This window comes from Sorex fumeus, unplaced genomic scaffold, assembly GCF_029834395.1.
Source record: "Sorex fumeus unplaced genomic scaffold, SorFum_2.1 ptg000213l, whole genome shotgun sequence".
Taxonomy (NCBI): domain Eukaryota; kingdom Metazoa; phylum Chordata; class Mammalia; order Eulipotyphla; family Soricidae; genus Sorex; species Sorex fumeus.
The window spans coordinates 326,291-352,020 of record NW_026606270.1 but is presented as its reverse complement, the minus strand read 5'-3'; the positions used below and the strand labels follow the sequence as shown (position 1 = coordinate 352,020).

Here is a 25,730-nt window from a genome sequence, read left to right as displayed (position 1 = left end):
CGCGAGAGGCCGCCTCCAGGCGTCCTGCCCCAGGCAGGGACGGGGCCGCCCTGTCAGTGGCTCCCTCAGCCCATCCCGGGTAGTCGGTGCCTTCCACGACCACGGTGGCAGGCTTCAGCCCCTGAGACTGAAGCTGCCGTTCAGACTCCCCGCATGCCTCGATTTATCCCCAGTGTGCATCTCTGGGGATTCCCCATCCCACTCCCACGTTGTTTTTGGGGTCACTCCTGGTGATGCTCAGGGCCGACTCCTGGCTCTGCACTCAGCATTTGCTCCTGACGGGGCTCGGGGAACCCTGTGGGCTGCCGGGGATCGAGCCCGGGTCAGCCGCGTGCAGAGCAAGTGTCCTCCCCGCTGGACTGTCTCTCCAGCCCCCCTGTTTTTATTTATCGTGGACGAGTGTGGAGGGGTGCGGGGCTGGGTTCGAGGGTGGGCTTCACTCAGTCAGATACGGCTGCATGTTCCAGGAGGCCAGGCCACGATGCCCCCCCCACCACACAGGCGTCTCAAGGCGGCTCAGCCCACGCTCGGCCACGTGAGAGCCCGGCCCGGCCCGCAGCTTTCCAGGTGCCTGACGTGGGTCCCTCGGCCCCCTGCTGGTGTGTGTGTGTGTTGCGTTACGAACTCATGGCTGATGATGAGTTCATAACTTTCGACAGATTTGATACATTCTTTAAATTCTTACACTTTAAACATTTTTTATTTGGGGAAATGACCGCCCCCAGTGGTGCTCAGGGCTGACTCCTGAGCCTTCTGGCAGGGGGCTGGGGTGGGGGGGTGTCAGATGGGGTTTCAGGGATTGAGCCCAGGTTGCCTTGTGCAAAAGCAAGTGTCCTACCTACTGTGCTATCTATATCTTCAGCTACTGTGTGTGTGTGTCTGTGTGTGTGTGTGTCTGTGTGTGTGTGTGTTGTTTGAGGCCATACCCAGCTGTGTCAGGGCTGACTCCTGCTCTGTGCTCAGGGGTCACTCCTGGCAGGCTCAGGGGGACCCTGTGAGATGCCGGGGATCGAGTCCGGGTCGGCCGCTTGCCAGGCAAGCCCCCTCCCCACTGTCCTGTCTCCGCGGCCTCGGTGTGACCCCTCTCCTGGACTGTCCACACAAGTCTCAGCCGTCTCTCTGCCTTCTGCTTCCCTCCCGCTCCCACTCCATCCCGAACATGCCTGTCGCATTTCCGGCCATGCCCACCGGCCCGCCGTCACGGCTGCGTATCGTCTCTTCCGGCTCTTGCCTCGCCGGCGGGTTCCCATTTGAGCCACCAGCCGTGGCCTGACCCTGCTGTCCGCTGGACTGCGGTGCCCGCCTGCGTCAAGCGGGGCTTCCCCGGCCCTGCAGAGAAGGAGCTGGAAGCTGCTCGAGCCTTCTGAGGCTTGCTGGCCCACCTGATGGGACAGACGGGTGCAGAGCGGCACCAGGAACAAAGGGTGTCGCCTGGCCCCCGCTGGAAACGCAGACTCCCCACCCGCACACAGACCCGCTCCCCCCCACCCACGGCTTTGAGCACTTGAGGATGAGGCTCCCCCAGGCTGGGCTTTCTCCTGAGCCGTTAGCTGCACTCAGGTTGACTCCAGGGCAGTCGCTTTTTCCTGGCACCACGGCTCCTTCCTTCCGGGCAATTATGCCTTCAGGGCACAGCAGGTGTCCCTAGGGGCTTTTAATGACCCCCAAGCTGAGTTCTCCTCCCCACCAATGACGCTGGCTGGCGCCTCACACTGGGACTTGGTGAGCGACTGGCCCGGGCAGCAGGAGAACTCGGGTCACTTCCGCCGGGGCTCCTGGCCCGCCCCGGACTTTTGCAGACTTTCCATCTTAAATCAGATCGAATCATTTCCGAATCATTTCCTCCCCTCCTGGGCCTGCCTTCAGATCCCCCCCATCCCTGGCACCCCCGCCCCCCACCTGTAGAATCATCATTTGGCTCTAGCCTCACTGTGTTTGTTCATTTGTTTTGTTTTGTTTTGTTTTGCTTTTTGGGTAACACCCGGCGATGCTCAGGTATTACTCCTGGCAGTGCTCAGGGGACCATATGGGATGCTGGGAATCGAACCCGGGTCGGCCGCGTGCAAGGCAAACACCCCACTCTAGCCCCCTAGCCTCGCTGTTTTTAGCTGTCTTTCTTTTCTTGTTTGTTTGGTTCGGTTGGGGGGGGGGGTACACACCTACTTGTTCCTGCTCTGCCTCAGGGGTCACTCCTGACAGGGCTGGGGGTGGAATGCCCTGCCCACTGTGCCATCTCTCTGGCCCTGGTCGTGTTGGGGGTGTTTGTTTTCGGTCTGGGCTCCCTCTGGTCCTGAGGATGGAAGCCAGGCCTCACGCATGGAGAGCGTGTGCCTGTCCTGTTGCTCGTTGAACCACGTCTCTCCTGTTACATTTTGAAGAGAAACTTCCATAACGGAGGGGCCGGAGCGATAGGACAGCAAGTAGCCTCTTGCCTTGCACATAGCCTACCAGGGTTCCATCCCCGACACCCCAGACGCTCCCCCAAGCCCATGGGTGTGATTCCTAAGCACGGAGCCAGAAATAAGCCCCAAACATCACTGGGTGTGCCCCCCCCCAATAAAATAAATTTTTCATAACCGGATTGTGAAGGAGCTGGCAATCCGCAGAGCTAACGGCGAACCCGTCACCTCCGGGTGGGTGGTCGCGACCAGTGTCTCTCCCGGGGTGGCGGGCCTATCTGCTGCCTGTCTGCTGTGGGGTGATTGACCCGTCACTGGCTCTGGTTGGACGTGGCCTTCTGGAAGCGTGGCGTGCTGTAGCCCCCGGCACCCCGGTGTTGCCTAGGGTGTGAACTCCCCCGGGTTCCTCCTCCCTCCCTTCTCCCCCGCCTCCCAAGTGCCCTTCCTCTCTGGGGAGACTCTGCTCCCCAGAAGCCCGTGTTCGCGTGTGCCCTACCCTACCCCTGTCCAATCTGTAGGGCCGTGGCCTTGCTGCCTCTCTACCCCACCAAGGAGGGTGTGTGGGAGATGCACTTTTGCTTTTTGGAAAGGGTTTTCAGTGTGGGCCGGGGCGGTGGGGCTCCCGGGGTCAAGCCCGGCCTGACTCGTCTGCGCTGCCACCCCCAGGCATCATGGCCATCCTGTTCTCCGGCATCGTGATGTCCCACTACACGCACCACAACCTGTCCCCCGTCACCCAGGTCCTCATGCAGCAGACGCTGCGCACCGTGGCTTTCCTGTGCGGTGAGTAGCCCCCCCCCCCGCCCGCCCCCGCCTCGGGGTCAGCCTGGAGACCGTGCCCCTGGACCTGGTGTGGGCTCTTCTGAGTTTTGGAATCCAGAGGGCACCCAGGCCTGAGGCCTGACACCCACTTGGGGAGGACCGAGAGTGACTGACAGCTTTTCATGGTGAACCTTTGGGGCCCAGACCTGGGTGATGTCCTAAAGGGGCACTTCCCCAAAATGCAGCCCTCGGGCAGGTCTCAGGGCAGGGAAAGGAGGCTGCCCCTGCCCCATAGCTCTTAAAAGGGTGTGGAGCCCTCCAGTCTACTGCTGGGAACTGGGAGACTTTCCAGCTGGCTCGCCCTGGGACTGGAAGGTGTGCACTCGCCCCCAGATCACGAGGATGGCTGGAAGGGAGGCCCTGCATGGGGTGTGCCCTTGTGAGGCTGGGTACCCCAGAAGACAAATTTCCTTGGTGTTTTTTGATTTTGGGGGCACACCTGGCGATGCACAGGGGTCACTCCTGGCTCAGACACTCAGGAATTACTCCTGGTGGTGCTCAGGAGACCCTATGGGATGCTGGGAATCGAACCCGGCTCAGCCGCGTGCAAGGCAAATGCCCTCCCCGCCATGCTATCGCTCCAGCCCCTGGTGTTTTTTCTTGTTGTTGTTTTGGGGCCACACCCAGCAGTGCTCAGGGGCCAGGGGTCATACCTGGCTCCGCACTCAGGATTTCCTTCTGGCAGTGCTCCGGGAGCATATGGGGTGCCAGCATGGAACCCGGCTTGGCCGCGTGCAGGAGCCCCATGTGCTATGCTCGGGCCTCTCCCACGCGTGCCCCCGGTGCCCGGACCCCCTCCCTGGTTTAGACCTGGCAGGGACAGGGCTGTTGGCACTTAGACAGCAGCCCCCAGCGGTGCCCACCCTTATGTCATCAGCATCTCCCTGGCGTCCCAGCCGCACTCACCCTGTCTTGAAGCCCTCGTCCCCCGGAGCCCCGGGCTCGTCAGGCTTCCACTCAGACCTGAGCCTCCCCAGCCCGGGAGGGCCCCCCACGCGCCCCTCAGCCGGGGTCTCGGCCCCTTCCCTCTCCCATCAGCATGGCACAGGGTGTGGGAAGCCAGCCCTGCCCCACGGCCTGTGCAGGGAGAGCAAAGGGCACAGTCTCCTGTCTCTGGGAAGAGCCCTGGGCGGGGGAGGCAGCGCGTGAGGGCGGAACCAGAAGGGATGCCAGTGCCCGCACCCAGCCTGCCCATTGAGGTGGGCGCCCTGGGCCGGGCCTGACCTGGGCCTGACCCTGTGCTCTGGAGCTGACTAGATCTGAAACGGTGTGTGGAAGACAGGGGTGGGGGGGGTCTCGAGATTCACGAGCAGCAGCAGCTCTGCAGGGGTGCCCGGAAGGGCCTGGTGGGCTGATCGCAGCCCAGTCTCTTCTGCCTGCCTTGCCCCGGGCCGCCGGCTGTCGGGGAGTGACGATCATTTGCAAGGTTGTTTTTTGTTTTGTTTTTCTTTTTTTGTCTGGAGACACAAGTGACCATTTTTCCAAGAGCGAATGCCAAACCCTTTTTTGTCTCGGGATGGAGCCAAAAGTCGGAAATGCCTCTTCCTGCCCATCCCGAGGGTGTGAGCCGGCATGGGAAGCCGGGGTCCATCGGCAGCCCGCTGGGAAGGGAACAGAGGGTCCTTTCTCGCTGGTCCCCCAGCCTCGGCAGGGGTCTCTGCCACTGGGCTGCTGTCCGGATCCAGGAAACAGACAGATTCGTGCCTCTACCGTCGGCCCCGGGCCAGCGAATCTTGACAGTCTAACTGGTTCCCCAGGAGAGTCCGAATAGCCCGTCCCTGCCCCTTTCAAGCGAGAGAGAGGGATAGAGGGAGAGAGGGAGAGCGTCCCCGTGCAGGGCTGAGAGCCAGCACTGGCTGCAGAAGTGCCGGGAAACGGGGAGAGGGCTGAGCGCCCCGTGTTTGCTTGCGTAGCGGTTGAGGCTGTCGGGCGACCGTGGCCGGGTGAATAACGCGCTCTCTGGTCTGTTTCAGAAACATGTGTGTTTGCATTTCTTGGCCTGTCCATTTTTAGTTTCCCTCACAAGTTTGAAATTTCCTTTGTCATCTGGTGCATAGTAAGTATTTTCCTTGTTTGTTTGTTTGTTTGTTTTAATTTAATCACTTCTTTGTAGATCAGTGACCACATGTTTCAGATTCATGTATGTAACTGTTAACTGGTTGAGTCAACAGCTACATAGACGTTGTTCCGTTGAAAGTTTCTTTCGTCACAAACATGCGGTGAAGGAAAGCGGGGTGGGACTGTGTGCAGCGTCCCTGGAAAAGGGTTCATGCTGAGTTTCTCGTTTCCAGTGACCTGGATGTCAGTCTCCTTTCACAAAGTGCATGTTGATGTAATTTTACATCTGGTGGCAAAAAAAAAAGGGGGGGGGAGGGCGGGTGTCACCTGTGCAATTGGTAACGACGTGTGACAATATGATGCAGAGAAATAGGAACGGGACGTGCAGCCCTGCGCTGCTAGAAGCCGGGCCTGTTTCTTTCTCTTGTTCTGGATAATGTCTAGTGCTCCCCGGACTGCCTGCCGCGGTCCTTCTAATGCCCACTGATACCCGTGGCCTTGGGCAGTTGTTTAAAGATCAGCGGGCCCTCCCTCCCCTGGAGATCCATTCGGAGGACTCAGCACTGGCCGTTGCCTCATCCAGAAGGCCTGGGAACCAGCATCGCCCTGGGTCTGGGAGGCGGTCGGAGACTAACTTTAATCTCCAAGGTTTGAGCGGAGCCCGGGCACAGCGGGAGGGCGTCTGCCTTGCTTGCGCCAACCAGGTTCCATCCCCGGCACCCCACAGGGCCCTCTCTCCCAGTCCTGCCAGGGGCGATCCCTGAGCACAGAGCCAGGAGTCAGCCCCGAGCACCACAGGTGTGGCCCCAATACAAAACAAGACAAACCTCCTGCCCTTAAAGCACGGATAAGGTGTTTCACTGTTTGCAGAACAGTCAATTGGGTTCTTGGCAGGGACTGGAGCGAGTGTGAGGGGCGGGGGGGGTGCTGGAGCCTATTGGGGGGTCCCTGCTTCCTCCTCCCACTCCCCTTCCCCAGGAGGGGCTCTGAGCTCACCCCAGTGTTGCCCCCCAGAGCCTCCACCCCTGGTGTTCGTAAGATACGCGCCTGGTTATTGTCCTGGGGAGGGAAAGGCGCGTCTCCCACCCCGTGATCCTCCCCCCGCCAGCGAGGATGCAGTGCTCCCGCTCAGGTGGCTCTGGGACAGCGAACGCGGCTGACGTCACCTTCAGTGACCCACCCCATGGGGTCAGGCCTGAGGCACAAGTGCTGGGGTGCAGGATTGGGTTTCAGGGCGATCAGGGAAGAAGCCCAGGAGATCCTGATGGGGCCACTCGGGCCCCCCCCACCCCTCGTGTGCGGTGGATGGGCCAGTGGGTGCTGGCCGGCCCGCATGGCCTCCCCCGGACGGACACTCAGTCTCCCACTTCGTCTCTGAAACGGAGACGGTGGCACCTGTCCCCAGGGCCATCGCCAGGAGCTCGGTCAGCGGCACCTCGCCTGGCGTGTGACTGGGATGGCCAGGGAGGAGGAGGCCGTGGGGGGCCGGCTGTGCCCCCAGGCCTGAGTGGAGGCGTGGCTGAGGTCAGAGAGAGAGTGAGTGAGCTTAGCATCCCCGGGACGCGTGGGCACCTGCCTGGGCTGTTGGCAAGTTCCAGGCGGTGAGGATGAGGAAAAAGAAGCGAGTGGGTCGTCCTCCTCCTGGAGACGGCTGTTGAGACAGGCAACCCCAGGCCACAACACACAATCGGCTAGAGGCAGGACACGTGGGTCCGGACAGTTCTTGGAACCATGTGCTTCAGGCCACTCCTGGCGTAGTGCTCCGGAGGCTGCATGGTGCTGGGGGTCAAACCTGGGGCTCCTGCATGCAAAGCAAAGGCCCTGCCCCCCCCCCACCCCGCCCAGACTGAGGCGAGAGCAGTTAGGAGCACAGGTGCCCTCCTGCACCCCGAGGAAGGGGAGTCCGGGCCTCCCCCGCGGGCTAGTCCAGCGGGGATGATTAGCGCCGGGTCCCCGCGGGCCGCCTGGAGGATGCGGTCGCCCTAAATGAGTCCGCGGGGCCCTTTGTGAGGCCTCTGGGGCCCCTTTCCGCTCCGCTGTCGTGACCAGGGCTGTGGCTGGTCCCTCCTCAGTCCTCTGGCTGGGGTGACCGACGTCAGAGGCGCAGCCCCGGGGTTCTTTCTCTCGAAGTTTTAGTATTTGTATTTTGGACCACACCTAGCAATGCTCAGGGCCTGCTCCTGGCTCGGCAGTGGGGGGTGGACCTGGCAGTGCGGGGTGGGGATGGGGAGAGCGGGGGTCCTAGGGTGGTGCCGGGGGTGGAACCCAGGGCGGGGGGGAACCACATGCCAGGCAAGGCCAGCGCCCTCCGTGCTGTGCTCGCTTTGGCCCCGAGCAGCCCGAGGGTCCTGAAACGCGGCGTTGCCTTCCCAGGTGCTGGTGCTGTTTGGCCGCGCGGTGAACATCTTCCCTCTCTCCTACCTCCTGAACTTCTTCCGTGATCACAAGATCACGCCCAAGATGATGTTCATCATGTGGTTCAGTGGTGAGTGCGGTGGTCACGGCCGGGGACGGCACCCGGAGGCCGGGCAGGCAGACCAGCACCTGGGGGCCAGGACGGGCAGGCGGAGCACACAGGTGGGAGTCACTCCCGAGCACACGGACTGATGTGTGGGGCCACATGGAACAGCCGCGGGGCTTGGCACGGAGCCGACGTGGGCCCCGCCTCGCTCCCCACCAGGCTCTCCGCTGGACTCTTTTTTTTTTTTGCTTTTTTTTTTGGGTCACACCTGGCAATGCTCAGGAGTTATTCTTATTCCTGGCTCTACTTGGGGGACCATATGGGATGCTGGGGATTGAACCCAAGTCGGCCGCGTGCAAGGCAAACGCCCTCCCCGCTGTGCTATTGCTCCGGCCCCTCTGCTGGACTCTTGGTGTTGTTACTGAAACCCTGTGGCCAGAGGGTTCCTGGGGGTGGGTCTAGGGCAGCGCACCCGTCCATGCACAGGGGTTACTCCTGGCTCTGCACTGATTCTGGGGGCTGGGTTGGACGCGCCCTTTAGAGCTGTGGGCGGGGCCGGGCCGGGTCTCACCGCCCACCTCCGGGTTCTTCCTCCCTCTCCCCACACCTGCCCCGAGCCACAGTCCTGGGTCCCTCGCTGACCCCCCAGTACTGGCCGCCCCAGGGCCGGGGCCCATTTCTGCTCCTCCTCCTTCTCACGTGGCTCCCCGGGCTGTGGCCCCAGCTCCTTCCCTCCGAGCTCGGCCTCCCGTGTCCCGTCTCCCCTGAAGCCCAGCGTCTCCCTGCCGCCTCCCCAAAGTCGCAAGGGACACGGAGCCAGCGCCCTCCCCCGGGGGAGACTGCAGGAGCTGGCGTCACAGGGTCCCCCGCGGCCAGCGCTGGACCCCCAGCTCAGCCCTGCGCCTGGGGGCAACCGACGCCAGGGGCCCTGATGATGTGGCCCCAGGCCCCCTTGCCCCGCCCGAGCCTCCCTGAGCAAGGCAGGGTGCCCGGTGACACGTGCATCCAGTGCTGTGGGGGCTCGAGAGGGACCCGGAGACCACCCCGCCAGCCGCCACTCAGTTCCGCCCGGGCCTGGCCTGCGGGGGCCGGGGGGCCAAGGTCCACCCTGCTCCCCCGACCGACCCCAGGCCTGCGGGGTCTAAGCCCGGCGTCACCCGCACTCCCCCAGGCCTGCGGGGCGCCATCCCCTACGCGCTGAGCCTGCACCTGGACCTGGAGCCCATGGAGAAGCGGCAGCTCATCGGCACCACGACCATCGTCATCGTCCTCTTCACCATCCTGCTGCTGGGCGGGGGCACCATGCCGCTCATCCGCCTGGTGGACATCGAGGACGCCCGGGCGCGGCGCCGCAGCAGGAAGGACGTCAACCTCAGCAAGACCGAGAAGATGGTGAGCGCCGCTCCGGGTGGGCCGCCCCGCCCCCGCCCCTCCCCCCACCGGAAGTTCTACCCCAGAGGGCACCCCCCCCCCCGGGTTTCTAGAAGCTTCCCGTCGAGGGCCGGAGTGGGGGGCTGGCACGCACCGTGGCTTCTTAGAGGACAGCTGAGGCCCCAGGCCCCCTGGTCAGTGGTCACGGTGCCCTCCCTGGCCCTCAGCAGCCTGTCCCTGCCCTCACTGGGCGGCCCTAGCAGAAGGGGCGGGACACGGTTTCTGGGTGACCCGTCCCTCCGCCACCAGGAGGACACCACCCCCTCCCACGCCCCCCCCAACCCCCCGGGCAGCGTCTGGCCAGTTCCTCCCGCTCTAGGACAGCTGCACCCTGGCACTGGGGTGGGGCCCAAATGAGGCTGCGGCGATTGCCCAGAGGCTGAGCATCTGTGGGGATGTTTCCCGCTGGTGCCTGAGGCCTGCAGGGGTGAAGCTCTCCTGAGCCCCCTTGGGCAGGTACCGCACCGGGGTGCGGGGGTGCCCACGCAGGGGCCTGGAAATGTGTCGGAATGTGGGTTCCCAGGGCTGAGAGCCTCTGCGAGTGCCCACAGCCCGCCCTCAGGATCCCGGAAGTTGGGGCCTGGAACCAGAGCCGGGCTCAGGGGCCGAGGCCCTGGGTTTGACCCCTGCACCAGCAGGCCCCCACTTCTGAGGCCGGGGCCTCCCCGCCGCCTCCCGCAGAGGATATTCACGGGAGTGAGGGGGGTGGCACAGCACAGAGCTGCTCGTCAGTCCGTCGGCCAGGGGAGGCCCCGGAAGGATGACGGCCTCTGCCCCTCATCGTGCAGGGCAACACGGTGGAGTCGGAGCACCTGTCGGAGCTCACGGAGGAGGAGTACGAGGCCCACTACGTGCGGCGGCAGGACCTCAAGGGCTTCGTGTGGCTGGACGCCAAGTACCTGAACCCCTTCTTCACTCGGCGCCTCACCCAGGAGGTGCGGGCTCCCCACTGCCTCCTGCGGGCACGGGGCGGCTGGGGGGGCCGGGTGGGCGCGGGGCGGCCCCTTTTTTGCACAGCAGCTGCCGTGGGGCACAGCGGCTCCTGGATGAGAGTCGGCCTCCGCGGAGGGGTTTCAGGACAGGAAGGGGGGCCCTCTCCTCTCTAGCCCCACTGGCCTCGGGGACACTGAGGCCACCCACTTGGACCCCAGTACTGATCTCACCCCCGACCCTGACCCGGCCTGAGCCCGGCCCCCACCCAGACCTGTCTCCAACCCTGCCCCTGGAACACTGACCCCACGCCCCCATCTCACCCCTGACCCTGACCCCACGCCCCCGTCTCGCCCCGTCCCCGGCTGGGCCTCCTGACGTGGGTCGCTGTCCCCGGCCAGGACCTGCACCACGGGCGCATCCAGATGAAGACCCTCACCAACAAGTGGTACGAGGAGGTGCGCCAGGGCCCCTCGGGCTCCGAGGACGAGGAGCAAGAGCTGCTGTGACGTGGGTGCCACCCACTCGGTCACCGAGAGCCGGAAGCGAGTGTCTTCGGCCACAGCCGTGCAGGCTGTGAGCCGGTGCTCCTGCCCCCGCCACCCACCCACCCTGCCGGGGAGATGCCAGGTCTGGTGGGGCGGGGCGCCCCCCCCACACTGCCCTGCCCTGCCCTCCCCTTCCCGGATGGGCTGAATGTTTACACAAGGGGCCACCCTGCCTCCAGCTGCCGAAACTGCCTCCCTGATCTGAGGGGTGAGGCAGTGGGCTGAGCCCGCCGGAGGGCCCTGAGGCCCAGGGTGCATGTGACCCTCCGGCCCTCACTGCTGTCTGAGTCCCATTGAAATCCGTGCACTTTGACGAACGCCCTCGCCTGGCTGGCCCTGGATGCCCGTTCCTGGGGGCCTCTGAGGGCGCCCCCAGTCACCCACTGCCCCGGCCCTGCAAACTGGCCCCGTTCACTGCTGAGGCCCCCACAGAGCCCTGGGCAGGGGCCCAGCCGCGCCAGAACCTCACACACTGTCTACCCCAGGGCCAGCTCCAGGCAGGCACACAACTCACACACAGGCACACTCCTTCACTCCGTGGCTCCAGACACACACGCACGCACGCACGCACACATGCACATACACACACATGCACGTGCATACACGTGTGCACTCCTGGGCCCAGCCCCAGGCCCCCTCAGGAATCCTGTCCACAGGAAACAGAGTCGCTGGCTTTTGCAGCCCCTGGTGGGCGCCATGCACCCCCGCACGGCCGTTGGCAGCCTCAGCCCTGCGAGCACACCCGGATTGGGCACCAGCTGCCAGCCGGGTCCATGCCAGACCGCCCTGCCCGCGTGCAGCCGAAGGTCCTGGGGGCCGGAAGTGGATTCTGCCCCGCGAGCCCTGACCCGCCCCCGCCTGCAGTCTGAGCCTTCGGGACCCGCACGGTTGGAGAAGTGATGCCAGCCCCGTCCTGCTCGCCCCTCGGCGCCGAGCCGGCCGAGGGACCCTCCTGCCGCCGCCGTGCCTGGGCCTCTGCTGCCCCCTGCTGGCCCCGTCTGCTCCTCTTGGGAACTGGAGGGCGGCAGCTGCCGCTGGACTGACTCGCTGTCTCCCGGCTTAGCATGGGGATGACGGATGACGGGCTCATCTCGGGAGGGGACGGAGGGTGGGCGATGGGCATCGGGAAGAGAGCAGAGGCCCCTGCGCGGGGCCCCAGAGCCGAGCAGGAGAGCAGTGAGCCGGGTGGGCAGCAGGCCTTCCCCAGCAGGCCCTGGGACCCGGGCCTCTTCTCTGGGGTCGCCGCGTGCCTTCTGCAGTCCTGCAGTGGTGGACCCCCCCAAGGACACAAACGGGGGGAGGGGGAGAGCTCAGGGTGCGAGGCCTTCTGGTGGGGTCAGGCACCGACCTTTCTGGGCTCCCTCCCCCCGCTGGGGCCAGGGACTGGCAAGGGGGGCGTCTCTCCTGAGTCATCAGGGCTGGCCTGGCACCCTGTGGCGTGACCACCCTCCTGGGAGCAGGCCCACCTGGGGTGCTTTTGGCCTTCAGTCGAAGGGGAACTCCAGGCAGGGAGAGCCACCGCTTGCCGCTAGGACTCCCCCTGCCCGAGGGCACAGCACCTGCCCTCCCCAGGCACGTTCCACACCCCGCAGGCAGAGTCCTGAAGTTGTCTGACCTGGAACCTGGCCCCAGAGCCCACGACGTGTCCCCGGGGAGAGAGTGTCCAAGGGAAGCGTCAGGAGAGCCAGCAGCCCGGCCTGCACCTCAGCTCCTGCATTTTTCATGGGTGGGGGGATTTTTCATGGTCAGGCGGCACCCCTGCCCGCTCTGCCATCTGGGCCGTGCCACTTTCTTCCTGGCCCATTCCAGAGAACAGATTCTGCCCCCCCCACCCCGCACCAAGGTTTTGGGTGCGGCCGGAGGGCACCCCAAAGGGCCGCAGCGAGGCTGTGTGCACCAAGGTGCTGGTTCCATCCCTGGCACCAGCTGGGAGTCGCCCCTGGGCGCCCCAGGGGTGATGCTCCACAGAAAGCCCCCTCGCCCTGAGTGGACGGGCACACAGATGGCCAGCGCTGGCCTCGGGGACCCAGGCCACAGCCCAGGTGGGCTTCAGGGCTCGCCTGTTCCTGCAGGTGGGCCCCACCGCACCTGTTCATGGCGGTGACCTGCCTCTGAGTTCCGGCCTGCCCTGGCTTTTAACCCCCACTCTCAAGACTCCCAGGAGGGTCTTGCTCACACTGCAGTCCTCCCATGGGCTCCTGGGAGCTAACTGGCCGTTCCTCCTGGGTCACGGGGGGAGGGGGGACAGTCACTGCTGCGCGGGGACCCTGCTTCACCCCACTGCACTCCACAGTTGCACAAGGGCTGCAGACGTGACTAGAAATAAAATCGAATGCTGCTGACTCTGGCGGTCCGAGTGTGCTTTCGGGACTTTGCTGAGGCCCAGGTCTGTGTCACCCCCCAGCTCCCCTGGGTAGGACAGTGGGCTTCCTGCCCCATACACACACACGCTGCTGCTGGGGCTGACTAGCGCTGGACCTGCCTCCCCTGAGCTCAGCTCAGCCCATCCTCTGGTGGGGTGGGAGGTGGGGCCCGACCTTTACTCGCAGCGGCCCCGCAGGGGACAACACCCCTGGATGCAGAAGCAGCGGGAGTGTGTCCTGGGCGCCTCCCTGGAGAACGCAGCTCTCCCCGCTCAGGGCCGTCACCAGTCGAGGAGGCGGCGGAGGTGCCCAGCAGGCAGGCCCCGGCCTGGCCTCGGTCATCCTGGCACACCCAGGGGGGCACTGGCCGGGCCGCACCCTCTCCTGTGTCATGGCAACAAAGGGAAATCGGAGACACACACTCCTCGTCACAGCCGCCCAGGAGAACAGCCCAAGCGCTGAGCCAGGGGTAAAAGACAGCGACCAAGGTAGCGAGAGGCCTGAACATGGACGGCTCGGCCTCTGTAGTCTCCTCTGTGGGGCTGGAGAGAGCGCAGAGGCCTGAGGGCCACCCCGGCAGGAGCGGCCTGTTCCCGAGGTTGGGGTCGTCCCAGAAGCACGCCAGGTGTGACCCCAAGAACCAGACACTAAAGCAGAGGCAGGGTCAGGGCCCGGGCCACTGTCCCCACGGCCAAGCCCCCCGCCCCTCACCGGGAGGGGCTGTCCCTGGGCAGGGAGCAGTCCCTCCCTTTGGCCACAGGAGCCGGAGGCCTCTGGGAAGGCCAGGGCTGTGCTGGTGGCCCAGGAACCCGGCCTTCGAGGACAGCTGTGGCCCGGAGGCAGAGCTGGCCCCGCCAGGCTCCCCTAACTCCAGGACGCGGCCCAGGCTCTGGGCCTCGTGTGCCTGAGACCCCAGGGGGGCCTGGCACTGAGGCCCACCGAGGACTGGCTCTTCCCCTGCGTCTGCATTCCCTCTCTCTTCCCGGGCACCCTGCACGTATCTCTAGCACGTGCCGGAAGCAGAAGCGTTGGAAGAGGAGCCGGCGCCCGGCTCAGTGCGGGCAGAGGCCCAGACGCAGGATCCAGCAGGGAAAGAGCAGAAATGGTTTCCTCGATGGATACATTGAGCGGGGAGGCGAGTGAACAGGGGTGGGGGGACGGCAGGGCCCCGGGAAGACTGGACCCACCCGCAGCTCTAAGTTGACTCCCATGGGCCCTCAGTGCAGATTCTGGGACCCTCGCACGGGACTGGGAAAGGGGGCTGTCCCTGCTGAGAGCATGAAGGCTGGGTGCAGGGGGGCAGGGAGAGACCGGCTGACCACGGCTAGATGCTGCTGGACATTCCTGGAGCTGGGCTGAGCCTCCTGAGAGCAACTGCCGTGTTGCTGGGGGTCACTCCTCAAGCCCTGGGCCCCCTCCACCTTCCCTCGGGCCAGCTGTGCAGAGGGGGCGCTGACCTCTGCCTGCACCCAAGTCCGACGGTGAGGGCGGCCCCAGACATACAACCCAAACGCCTCGTTTAATAATGGAAGACGCTTTATTATTTGAAATCGACTCTCAACATTTCAACTCTCGGTATAAAGTTAATGCAAAACAGCTGCATTTTTAAATTAGCATCTATTTAACACTCCCCATCACAGACACCTGGTACAGGGGACGCGTTTCCGGATCCAGTACGGGGGAAGAGGCTCCCGAGCGGCCCCCAGGCCGAGCCGGCCGTCCTGCCGGGTCTGCGGTCTAAGTTACGTGGCATCAGGGTTGGCTGAAAGGTTTGTTACTGTAGTGCAGAGCGACCCGGAAATGGAAAACTAGAAAACTAGAGCTCGCGCTCTGGGCGGGCATGGACACACGGGAAGGACACGGACACGGGCAGCCCGAGGGAGCCGCGGACATTCAGCTCAGTCTGTACACGGAGTGTCTATGTGCTCTGCTTGGTGGGTATCAAAAAAGAGCCAGAGAAGGTTGAAAACGCTTAAAAGTCACTCGGTGGAGTTGGAAGAACATCGGCAAATTCACAGTGGCCTCAGAATTCAGCCCCATTTCCATCGGCTCAGGAACCCAGGCTTCCCTCTGCCGGAAACCCCCTGGCTGGCGACCCCTCCGCCAGCCGGCCCGTCATCCCGTTTATGGCTGCAGTACATTATTAATCCATAAGGACACGGTTTCCCTCCGTCTTCTTGCCCCCTCCTGGCTCTGCACCCCAGAGGGAGCACCAGAGCCCAGTCTTGCTCTCCCGAGAGCGAGGGGCCTTTGGGCGTGGAACAGCTCGGGCCCCAGGAGAGGCTGCGGCTGGGTCCCCGCCCGAGCTAGTGCAAAGGGCGCTCAGAGGCTGCAGGGGGTGGGGGGGAGGGACCGTCAGGGCGGCCGGGAGCCCACGTGCTTTTCCTCCGGCCTGAGACCCGAGAAGCGGAGTGGAGGGGCGGGAGAGGGTCCCGGACCCTCGGCCCACGCCGACAGCCGCGTGCAGCTGGAGGTAGGTGTCGGGAGAGCCGGGGTCTCTGTCCTCCGCCCGCTGCGGGGAGGGGCAGGGCCGGGAGCCCGGGGAGACTGAAGTGGGCGCTGTGGGGACAGCCACGGAACCACCTTCCACCACCTGGACACGCATGGCAAGTTGAATATTTATTTAAAAATAAATCTCAAAAATATCTATTTACAGTACAGTAAGAGGGCGTGTGCAAACAACAAGAGGGCCGGAGAGCCCGACTGGGCCCGGCGTGCCCCGGTCAGGCTGAGCTGCCGCCGGGGTCACCTGCAAACCTGGGGGGTGGGTGGGGAGGCTGGAGGGAGCTGGGGGGCAGGAGGGCTCAGTTCACACGCCCACAGGCCTCCACTCCCGCTGCAGGGACACGTCGGGAGGTGACACGGGGGCTGTGTGTGTGTTTGTGGGGGGGTGGGGTGGGGAGGAATGAAGCGAGGGAGCACCCCCCCACCCCGCAAGCCTCTCCCAAAGCCAGAGCCAAGAACCCCAGGAGCAGGGGGAGGGCGGCGAGACTGGGAAGGACGAGAAGCGCCCCCCACCCGCCCCACCCCGCCGTGCCCGGCTCTGAGCGAACCCCCCGCCGTGCAGCGGCGCCCCGGAGCTGCCGGGGAGCGGGGAGGGGGGTGGGTAGCCCTTGGCGCGGAGGCGGCGGCGCGTCTATCTGTACACGAGGTGGGCGCAGGCCGGGGCCTTGTAGTCGAGCTGGTGGTGGGGCAGGAAGGCGTGCAGGCCGCTCTTGCAGCAGGGGTCGTAGTGGTAGGCGCTGAGGCAGGAGGCGCAGGAGACCTTGGAGCACTGCGTGCAGGTGTGGGTGGCGCCCGGGCGGTTGCAGAAGCCGCAGCGGGCGGCGGCGGCGGCCTTGGCCTTGGCGTGGGCCGGCGGCGGCCGCTCGCGCTCGGGGGCCGCGTACTTGTCCCGGGGGCCGGGGCCCGGGGCCGGGCCGTCCTGCGCGGCGGCGGCCGCCTTGCCGGGGAAGGCGCCGGGCTTGGCGGGGGGCCCGGGCCCGTCGCAGCGCAGGCAGGCGGGCACACCGCAGTGCGGGCACTTGGCCAGGGCCGGCTCGGGCGCGCGCTTGTGGCACAGCGGGTGGGCCTCGCCCCGCACCAGCCACACGGCCGGCCGCGCGCTGTCCAGCTGGCGCCGGGCGGCCGCGCGCGGCTCCGCGTCCGTGTACAGGTCCAGGTCGTCCTGCGCCGCCGCCGCCGCCAGGTAGGAGGCGCGCAGCAGGCCCAGCCCGCCGCTGCCGGGGGCGGGGGCCCGGGGGTCGTCGGGGCCGCGGGGCGGGGCGCCGGCCAGGGCCAGCAGCGAGGGCGGCGGCCGCAGGACCTCGTCCCGCAGCGCGTCCCCCGGCTCGGCGGCCCCCGGCTCCTTGCGCAGGCTCAGCGAGGCCCGCAGCGGCGGCTTCCGGCCCTCCCAGCGGCCGTCGGGGGCGTCCACCGAGCGCGAGGCCTTGGTCACCCGCGGCTTGTAGTAGTCCTTGGCCGCCCGCTCGCTGGCCGACTTCTGCAGCGCCACGCGGGCCATGGACGCCGACAGGTGGTCCCGGCCCTCGGCCCGGCGCCGCAGCGCGTCGGCGCAGCCGCGCGCGTCCTCGGCGCTGCTCCGGCGCTCGCTGACCACGTCCAGCTCCGAGTAGCCCTTGTCCCGGACCTGCGCGTGGATCTCCAGCAGCTGCTCGCACTCCACCCGGGCCAGGAAGAGCTCGAAGGCCACCGTCTTCAGCTGCAGCGCGCCCGCCGGCTCGGCCAGCCGGTAGGCAGCGCCCGGCTCGGGCACGTAGCCCAGGTGGCCCAGGATGGCGCGGACGTCGGCCTCCAGCAGCGCCGCGCGGACGCCGTAGACGAAGGGGCCCGTGTAGGTCTGCAAGGAAGGGGCAGCGGAGGCGTGGCTCTTCCCTCGCCCCCCAGCACCACCGCGGCCTGCGCGGAGCGGGGGGCCCGCCGGGAGGGGGCAGGGCACGGGAGGGCGGAAACGCAGACCCAGCTTCCCTTCACGAGCTCCGCTCGGCAGTGCTCGGTGCCCGGGGCTCAGCCCAGGAGGGGTCCGCGGTGCTCGAGCTAGTGGGGCCCACCAGGAAGGAGTAGAGCCCCAGCCCCGCAGGGCCCGACCCAAAGACAAAAAAACTGAAACTAAACAAAGCTGGCGGTGCGTGGGGCCACGGCAGGGACCCCCAAGCCACTGCCCGCCTTGCAGACCTGCCTTCTTTGCATGCGCACACGCGACCCACCCCTGCCGGCCCCGGGTCTGCCGTGGAGGCTCCCGGGACACCGTCACTGTCTCTGCTGCCCGGGGCTGAGCCCCAGACCGGAAGGGGCTGCCTTCCCTTCCTGCCCCTTCCTCGAAGGCCCCAAGAGTCCGTCACACAGCTAACAGCCGGACCCGAACGTGCCACACACAAGACCTTGGGTTCAAGCCCAAGCCTGCCACGGAAGCCTGACTCGGCGGGGATTCTCCTGCACACCCGCTGCCACCGGCCAGACTCCAGTGACCCGCTCCCGCCGACTGTCCCCACCCGCCTCCCCACGAGGACATCCAGGCGGCCGCGCCCCGCCCACCCCCTGTCCCAGCTACTCCCCACCACGGCCCCTCCGGAGCCTCCCCTTCCCTGCTGCCTGGCGCCGGGCTCACCTTGATGCTCCGGAACTCCTTCTTCCAGGGGTGCAGGAAGAGGTTGGTGCCCACCGTCTCCAGCAGGCCGAAGGCGCAGTGCAGGGCCCGCAGGCTGGACGAGCGGACGGCGCGCAGGGAGCTCTCCACCACCTCGTAGAAGGGGAGCAGCCGGAACCGGTCCGCCGGGTCCCCCTGGGGCAGGCTGAGCAGGGCGGCGGCGGCGGCCCCCAGCTGCTCCTCGCTGCCCGGCCGCGGCCTGCCGGCGCTGGGCTCCACCCGGCCCTCATGGAACTGGACGTACTTCCGGAATAAGTCGTCCCGGTACTTGGCATCCATTGAACTGGGCTTCCCCATGGGCCGGCGCGGCGGCTACCTCATCTCCTCCGTGGCTGCGGGGCACCAGCCGGGCACAGGGGGAGACGCGCGGCCACGCCGTCCGCCTGCAGGGAGCGCAGGACGCGCGGCGCCGGCATCCTCATCGCTCCTCGGACGGGCGGCGGCTGCGGAGGCAAGGCAGACGCTGGACGTGGCCCGAGGGACCCCGGGCACCACCAGCCGGGGGTGGGGGGGGCCTCCTTGCCCACCCCATCACTCTCTGCGGCCCTCGTGCAAGAGTGCAGGGCCAAGACAGACTTAGAAAGGACAGACAGGAGGACAGCGGGTTCGATCCCCGCCAGGAGTGACCCCTGAGCACTACTGGGTGTGACACATTCCATCCCTCAAAAAAAAAAAAAAAATAGACCCACTGAGCTAATGAAGAGTCTCATTCAGGCCATTCCAGAAAGTCCCCAGGGCCGGCCGCAGCTCAAGCACTGGGACGCGTCTCAGACAAGAGAGGACCCCAGCTCAATCACTGCCTGCTGTGGACCCCCAAGGAAAAAAAAACAACTAAAAAACAAGAAGGCTTCTCCCAGAAGGGAGCAAAAAATGAGGTCCCCATTTCACTAGGGGTACCCTAGAGGGGGGCGGGTGAGAGCCCTCCCCACCCCGGGAGCCGACCTCCACTACCCAACCGCCGCCACGCACCAGGCCCCACCGGCTCGGCCGAGCCTCACATAGGAGTGAACATGTTCCTGGACCACGCGGCCGCATGACACATCGTGAGACACGCCCTACCCACTCTCCATAATTACCACACCATATTTGATGGGGTTCAGACAGGAGACCAATCATAGAGGGAAATATATATATATATACATATTTTCAGATATATACTCTAAAGCTCACATCACCCAAACTTTGACGACATTTAGTGATATCTAATAGAATGTTTTGGCTCCTGCCAAAACAGAACAATCTTCACACTGTTTCCTATACGGACACTTCTTTGTCAGCGCGTTCAGCAGTTCTGTATGACAGACGAGACAAAATACAGGCCGAATTGGGTGGTGGGAAGGTGTCATGGTGCTGGGATTGGTGTTTGAATATTAAATGTAATCAAGTATTGTGAACTTATAAAGTAAAAGAATTAAAAAGAAAAGGGAAAGAAAGAAAAGGAAAGAAGGAAAGTGTCCTCACTCCCACCCCAAGCAGCTGCGGTCACATCTGCAGGCAAAGATGGAGCCGAAGGCGGGGGGGGGGGGGGGGCTCCCACCTCCCCATACAGTCGGGAACAGGGACCCCAGGGACACACCAACACACACCTGGGATGGGCCCAAGTTACAAGACAACGACCTCGAGGCAGAGCTGAGCTCGTCCCAGCCGGCTGGTTCCTGCTTTCCGGGCAGGAAGGAGCCTGACACGAGGACAACGGCGTGGAGCTCACGGGGGCTCCCAGACGGGCCGCCGCGAGAGCAGCACCCCTGGGTGAGGCCCCAGGTCTGAATCCAAGCACCCCTGGGAGGCACCAGAGCACCGGGAGCCCGCGGAGAGTGACAGGACCATATCTGCCGTTTACGGGGACCATTCCGGGGCAAATGCACGTGCCCGGCAGCAGGAGGCGCCACGGCTGACCCTGGCACCACATGGCCCACAGGACACCACTGAACAGCACCCGCCTCAATGCACCCAGCACAGGGGCAAGGCACTCAAAACCACGGGTCGGGGGGCAAGTCAGGATTCGGGGGCTCGGGCCAGGGAAGTGGGGGGAGGCAGGACTGGGGGACAGTGGTGACGGGGCAGGTGGGCACAGGGGCACCGCTGCTCCGGCTGGGACGCTCTGCAGAGCACGTCCTGGGGCCGCTCGGGGGTGTGCAGGGGTCCAGACGCCACGTGGGTCTCTCCGAGCCTGCGGGGACTCCACACCTCAGGAATGAACACGCCGAGACGCCCCCCAGACCAGCTCCCCTTACAGTCACATCCCCCCTCTGAGTCAAAGCCCCCCTTGGCGGCGGCAGCTCCCCACAGCCAGAGTCCCCTCTGCCCCTGCCACCTCAGGCCCCTGGCCCCACCCCCTCAGACCCACCCACCCTCCTTGCTGGTCCCCTCCCCCAGGACAAGTGACTCTGGGTGCGCGCCAGGCACAGTCTACTCCCCAGGGTGCTATGTGAGCACTGACGCGTGAGCACTCAGAGGGCCTCACCTGCTTCTCCCCAGGCCTGCAGGCACAGAAGGGCCGAGGGCAGAGAGATGGGAGAGACCGTGAGGCCCAGAGGCGTGGCATCACACTGCCGCACTCTAAGTGGCCCGGGGAGGGAGGGGCGTGACTCCCAGCCTGACCCCATCTTCCGCGGGGTTGCTGTGGGGTGAGGGGGCAGCAGGTGAACGAGAGCTGGGACAGGAGCCCGGCACCGCCCAGGTCACTCCTGAACTGGGCCAGGAAGAACTGGATTGTTCCCCGAGGAGACGGGCCTGGCGCCCCAAGGCGAAGCCTCTCCTGCAGTCGGACCCCGCGGCATCCACAGGTCTGCAACGGCACCTGGGCCACGCTCATTGCAAAACAACCGATGAGGCCTCGGGGCGGGGGACCTCGGCAGGGAGCCTGGACCAAGCGGGGCAGAAGTGAAGGAGATGGAAACCCAGGGTTCGTGGGACAGGCCTCCCCCGCGACGGCCACCATCCCGCTCCCTCTCCCCCACTGCCTCCGGAAACCAAGGCCCGGCCAGGACACCACCTGCCCCGCCAAGCCTGCCAGGTCAGAGCTGCCATCTGACGCCCAGCCGGCAGGTGACCGGCCGTGCTCTGACTCCCCCACTGAGCGCCACAAGACTAGAACCTCTCGGCGGGGAGAAAGCAGGGCTGGGGGCTGAGAGGGCCACCCGCCCAGAGCCCCGGGGAAGGAGGGAACGAAGGCCTCGGAGCTGCCTCCCGGGCCTGGGCGCACCCCGGGGGGACAAGGTCTCCCAACCACTGAGCACTGTCCCCCAACCAAACCCAGGAAATAAAGCCGAACACGAAACCGGGGTTCAGTTAGCCCAAGTCCCCCGCTCTCAAATCACAAGGCTAAGAAAAAGTCGGTCTAAGACAGGAACTGAGAGCTTATGCAAAAACCCCGACTCCAGCCCCAGAGCCACACTGCTCGGAAGCCAGGCGAGCCCGCAGCCAGGGTCGGACCAGGCTCCAGGGTGGGCAGGGCGAGCCGAGACCCCCAAATTCCTACGGTGGCAGAAGTCCCGTCTCCCGCACACCCACAGATCTGGGAATGATGTCAGCCCCAGGGCCTGGGGAGAGGCCGGCCCAGGATGGCCAGTGGCGGGCAGCTGACATCATCCGCGTTGAGTCTTTTCTGGGGATCCAGGGAGCTTTGAGCCGGGGTCTCTTCTGAACAGAGCCCGCAGTGCCTCCCCGGCGCCCCGCAAGAACGACAAAACACAAACAGGCTCCCTGGGACTGCAGGGAAAAACTAAAACCAGCGCGGTTCCAGGGGACCCAGACAGCGCGGTGACAGCGCTCATGCCTCCAAGCAAACCACGGGTGGGGACTCGGAGATGTGCCAGTGCAAGGGGGGAGGGGAGGGCGCTGTGAATGAACATCCCTAAGAGTCATGTCAACGCCCAGTGCTCCCTGTCACCATTTCCCTCACCCACAATAGGAGGGGGGCCGTGGGGTGGGGGACTGAAAAGCAATTCAGTGTCCCCCAGATATCCGGCAGGCCGGGGGGACTTTTTTTTTCTCTTTACTGATTATTTTTAAACACGGCAAAGGAAAGCCAGATCTATTTAAAATCCCCGAGTGGAAATGAAATGATTCTAGGTAGCAAGCAAAGCTTTGGCGAGAGCTCAGCTGGCCCCTTCAGGCAGAAAACGCACCCCGCCCCGCGCGGCCGCCTGGGAAGGCGCCCCCCACCCCCTCCCTGCACAGGAAGGCGCTATTTCGGTCCCGGCACTGCCCGGGTCCGAAGGTTCCAGGCTCACCTGGCCCGGTGAGCAGAGGCGAGGAGAGGGGAGGGGCGGGGCGGGGCGGTCCGGCTCCTCGCAAGGTGCAAGGCTCGCCAGCACCGAGCAAGGCTGCAGCACCCACTTTGCAAGGTGCAAGGCTCGCGAGCACCGCGCACGGCTGCAAAACCCACCCGAGGGTCCCCCACGGCCCCAGCGGGCTGCGGCGACGTCCCGGACCCCCGGAAAGAAACCTGAGCAGGGAGGAGGGGCGGGAGCCGCCGGGAGGGCGCCTGGGTCGGGAAAAAACCCAACCCCGGCCCCCGGGACGGGACGGGACGCGACGGGGAGGAGGAAGGGCGGGCGGCCCGGAGGGTGCACGCCCCCCGCAGGCGGCGGGCCACGGCGGCCCGGGAGCCGGAGCGACCCGACCAAGGTCACGCTCGGCCCGGGACCCCCGGCGCGGGGTCGGCGGGGAGGGGGGATGGAGGACCCTCAGCCTGGCCGAGGAGGGGCCCAGGCCCAGGCCCAGGCCGGCCCGGGCCGGGCCCAGGAGCCCGCAACGCTGGTCCCGGCGGGCGGGGCGCTGGGCACGGCGCGGGGTGCCCGCGGCCCGCCCGGGGGGTCCCGCTCCCGCCCCGCCCTCCGCCCGGGGGGCCCCGGAGGCCGCTTCCGCCCGCGGCCGCCCGCACTCACCCCGGCGCGGCCGCCGAGCGCACGAAGCACGAGCCGCGGCCGCCGCCGGAGCCGAGCCGGGCCCGGCTGGGCTCTCGCCGCTCCGGCCGGCTGCGGGGGACCCAGACCAGTACCCGGGGGTCAGCCGCGACCCGGAAGCACTCGGCCCGGAAGTGACGCCCGGGGGGCGGGCCTAGGGCGGAGGCCGGGCCCCGCGCGGCGAGCCGGGTGGGGCGGCGGAAAGGCCGAATCCCAGAACGCCGGGGGCGGCGCCGGAGGGAGACGCCGGAGGCCGAGTGGCCGGCGGGGAAGGCCGGGAAAGCCGCTTCGCCGCCGGAAGGGCCGCCGTCGCGATGGGCTGGGGGCCGGAAGTGCGCGCACCGGAAGTGACGCACGCCGCGGCCGGCTGGCGGCTCGCCGGGTTGCCATGGGAACCGCGGGAGGCCGGCTCGGAGGGAGGGAGGCGACCAGGGCGCGGACGTGAAACCGGAGGGAAGGAGCCAGGCGAATTCGCGAGGTAGGGCCCCTCGGCGCGCACCCGCCGTGGCGTCCGGAGCCTCTGGGCACTGGCCAATCAGAGGGCGGCGACGCGGCGCGGGCGCCCGCCTTCGCTCCAGCGCGCAGCCAATCAGGAACGTGAGTCAGCGGCCGCGGCACTTGGACGCGCCCACCCCGGCGCGCCGGCCTATAAAAGCCGCCGGCCGCGGCGCGGGGCCTGAGAGCGAGTCTGCGCCCGGCCGTCGCTTTCGGGCAGGGCTCGCTGCGCCCGGGCTGACCCTGCCGCCCTGGCGCCCCTGGTGGTACACGAGCTTTACCGACCTTTATGCGGAGTGAGTGTCGTGTGTTGAGCCTAACTTGAGCGTTTGGGGGCGCTGAAGAAAGACCCCCGGGCCGGAACGGTAGGACAGCGGGGAGGGCGCTTGTCTTGCACGCAGCCTGTCCGGGTTCGATCCCCGGCGCCCCCATGCGGTGCCCTGAGCATCACCGAGTGGCCGCCCATAGCACACCAACACGCAAAAGAACTACAGCAGGGGGCTGGAGCGATAACACAGCGGGTAGGGCGTTTGCCTTGCACGCGGCTGACCCAGGTTCGATTCCCAGCATCCCATATGGTCCCCTGAGCACTGTCAGGGGTAATTCCTGAGTGCATGAGCCAGGAGGAACCCCTGAGCATTGCTGGGTATGACCCCCAAAAAAACTTCGTTCAAGGATCTACATCTAAATTTTTAAGTTGGACACTGCAACTCTTTTTTTTTTTTTTTTACTTACACAGTATTTGTTCTTTGCAGCTAGTTAAGCTGAAGAAACCTGGGAATAAAGTTTGAAACAAAGGTTAATAAAGTGCTTTTCCAGTTTAACTTTTTATTTCGTTGTCACTGATTTATACAAAGAAATCAAATTTGTTTCATTAAAGCTAATCATGATGTGTAATGATGGCTGAAAAATCTTTGATGGAATTTGATTAAAGATTTGAAATGACAGTTAAAAAAAAACTTCAAGGGGAGCTTCACTCTCATCTTTGACCCATATAAGATTTGTCTGCTGGAGGTGATAGAATCCAGGAGCATCCATTTCAAATTGCATTACAGAATGATTTACAGATTGTGTGACAGTGATTTGGTGCCTCTACTTCCTAACATCCGACAGAAAGAACAATCTACCTACTTTCTATTTTTTAGAGTTTTATTTTAATCACAAAAGTGACCTATAGGGCCAGAGCCCTTCGACAGGGCTGATCCCGTTCAATCCTCAGCACCTTTTATGGTCCCTGAGTGATCCCAATGTCGGGAATCCCTTCTGAGCACAGAGCCAGAAGCTCCTCTGGGTATGTTCCCCCCACCCCCGCCAAAAAAAAAAAAAAAGAAAAAACAGAAAACATAGAATTTCCTTCAGAAACTGGAGCAATAGTACAGTAGGTAAGGGAACTTGCTTTGCACACAGCTGACCCGGGTTCAGTTTGGGCACCACATATGATCTCCTGAGCCCCACCAGACTCAGGAGTAAGACCTGAGCCTGCTGAACGTGGACCAGAAACCAAAAACTAAAAAGTTTTTAAAAATAATCTCGAGAGGGGCTGGAGAGATAGCACAGCGGGTAGGGCGTTTGCCTTGCATGCGGCCGACCCGGGTTCGATTCCCAGCATCCCATATGGTCCCCTGAGCACTGCCAGGAGTAACTCCTGAGTGCAAGCCAGGAGTAGCCCCTGTGCATGGCCAGGTGTGACCCAAAAAGCAAAAAAAAAAAAAAAATTAAAAAAAAATTAAAATAATCTCAAAAACATTAACTGGGAGCTGGGGAGGTGACTGCAGTGTTTACTGATGTATGGGAGCCCCCACTTTGATCTTTGGCAACACAGGACCCCTCAGCATTGCTGGGGATAGCACCCTCCAAGACAAAACCAATCCTCTCTTGTCTAAGCATGCGCATATATATGTATATGTGTATAAAGTCAACTTGAGACAATAGTTAAGAGCGTCTCTTCAAGCCGTCCTCATATATGATGTGATTCCTATTACTGTCTTTCTCCTCCAGAGGTCACTAAGCTCCGTGAAGACAGACTAACTCTGCTTGCCCGGGTTACATCATTTCTCCCTTCCCTGGAGCCATCCGGTGAGGGTGTCCCAAAACTGTTTCTGGTGGAGATGTTTGTTGTTTACAGTGTGCCAGCTTTGACACAGCCCTGCCCTCAAAGACTCCCATC

At 64.7% G+C, this 25,730-nt stretch overlaps 2 protein-coding genes across 2 annotated transcripts in view; one reads left to right on the top strand and one right to left on the bottom strand.

The window, feature by feature from the left end:
• The window catches only part of SLC9A8 (solute carrier family 9 member A8), a 261,909-nt gene that overhangs the window by 33,684 nt on the left and 202,495 nt on the right, over positions 1-25,730 (top strand). Inside the window, exons 11-16 of the mRNA XM_056108471.1 lie at positions 3,066-3,182; positions 5,195-5,277; positions 7,653-7,764; positions 8,912-9,132; positions 9,960-10,106; positions 10,503-10,629. Coding sequence (XP_055964446.1) covers positions 3,066-3,182; positions 5,195-5,277; positions 7,653-7,764; positions 8,912-9,132; positions 9,960-10,106; positions 10,503-10,610 — 788 coding nt within the window. The 3' untranslated portion in view covers positions 10,611-10,629. The remainder of the gene's footprint in view (positions 1-3,065; positions 3,183-5,194; positions 5,278-7,652; positions 7,765-8,911; positions 9,133-9,959; positions 10,107-10,502; positions 10,630-25,730) is intronic.
• Positions 15,619-18,535, bottom strand: SPATA2 (spermatogenesis associated 2). Its single transcript, XM_056108464.1, has 2 exons — positions 18,120-18,535; positions 15,619-17,351 (listed from the first exon to the last, which is right to left on the bottom strand). The coding sequence occupies exons 1-2, from the start codon at positions 18,453-18,455 to the stop codon at positions 16,149-16,151; spliced, it is 1,539 nt and encodes a 512-aa protein (XP_055964439.1). The 5' UTR covers positions 18,456-18,535; the 3' UTR covers positions 15,619-16,148.

Coding starts and splice junctions, on each gene's coding strand:
- SPATA2 (XM_056108464.1), bottom strand. CDS start 18,455: ATGGGGAAGCCCAGTTCAATGGATGCCAAGTACCGGGACGACTTATTC. Junction 17,352..18,119: donor AGGAGTTCCGGAGCATCAAG/GTGAGCCCGGCG, acceptor CCTTCCTTGCAG/ACCTACACGGGCCCCTTCGT.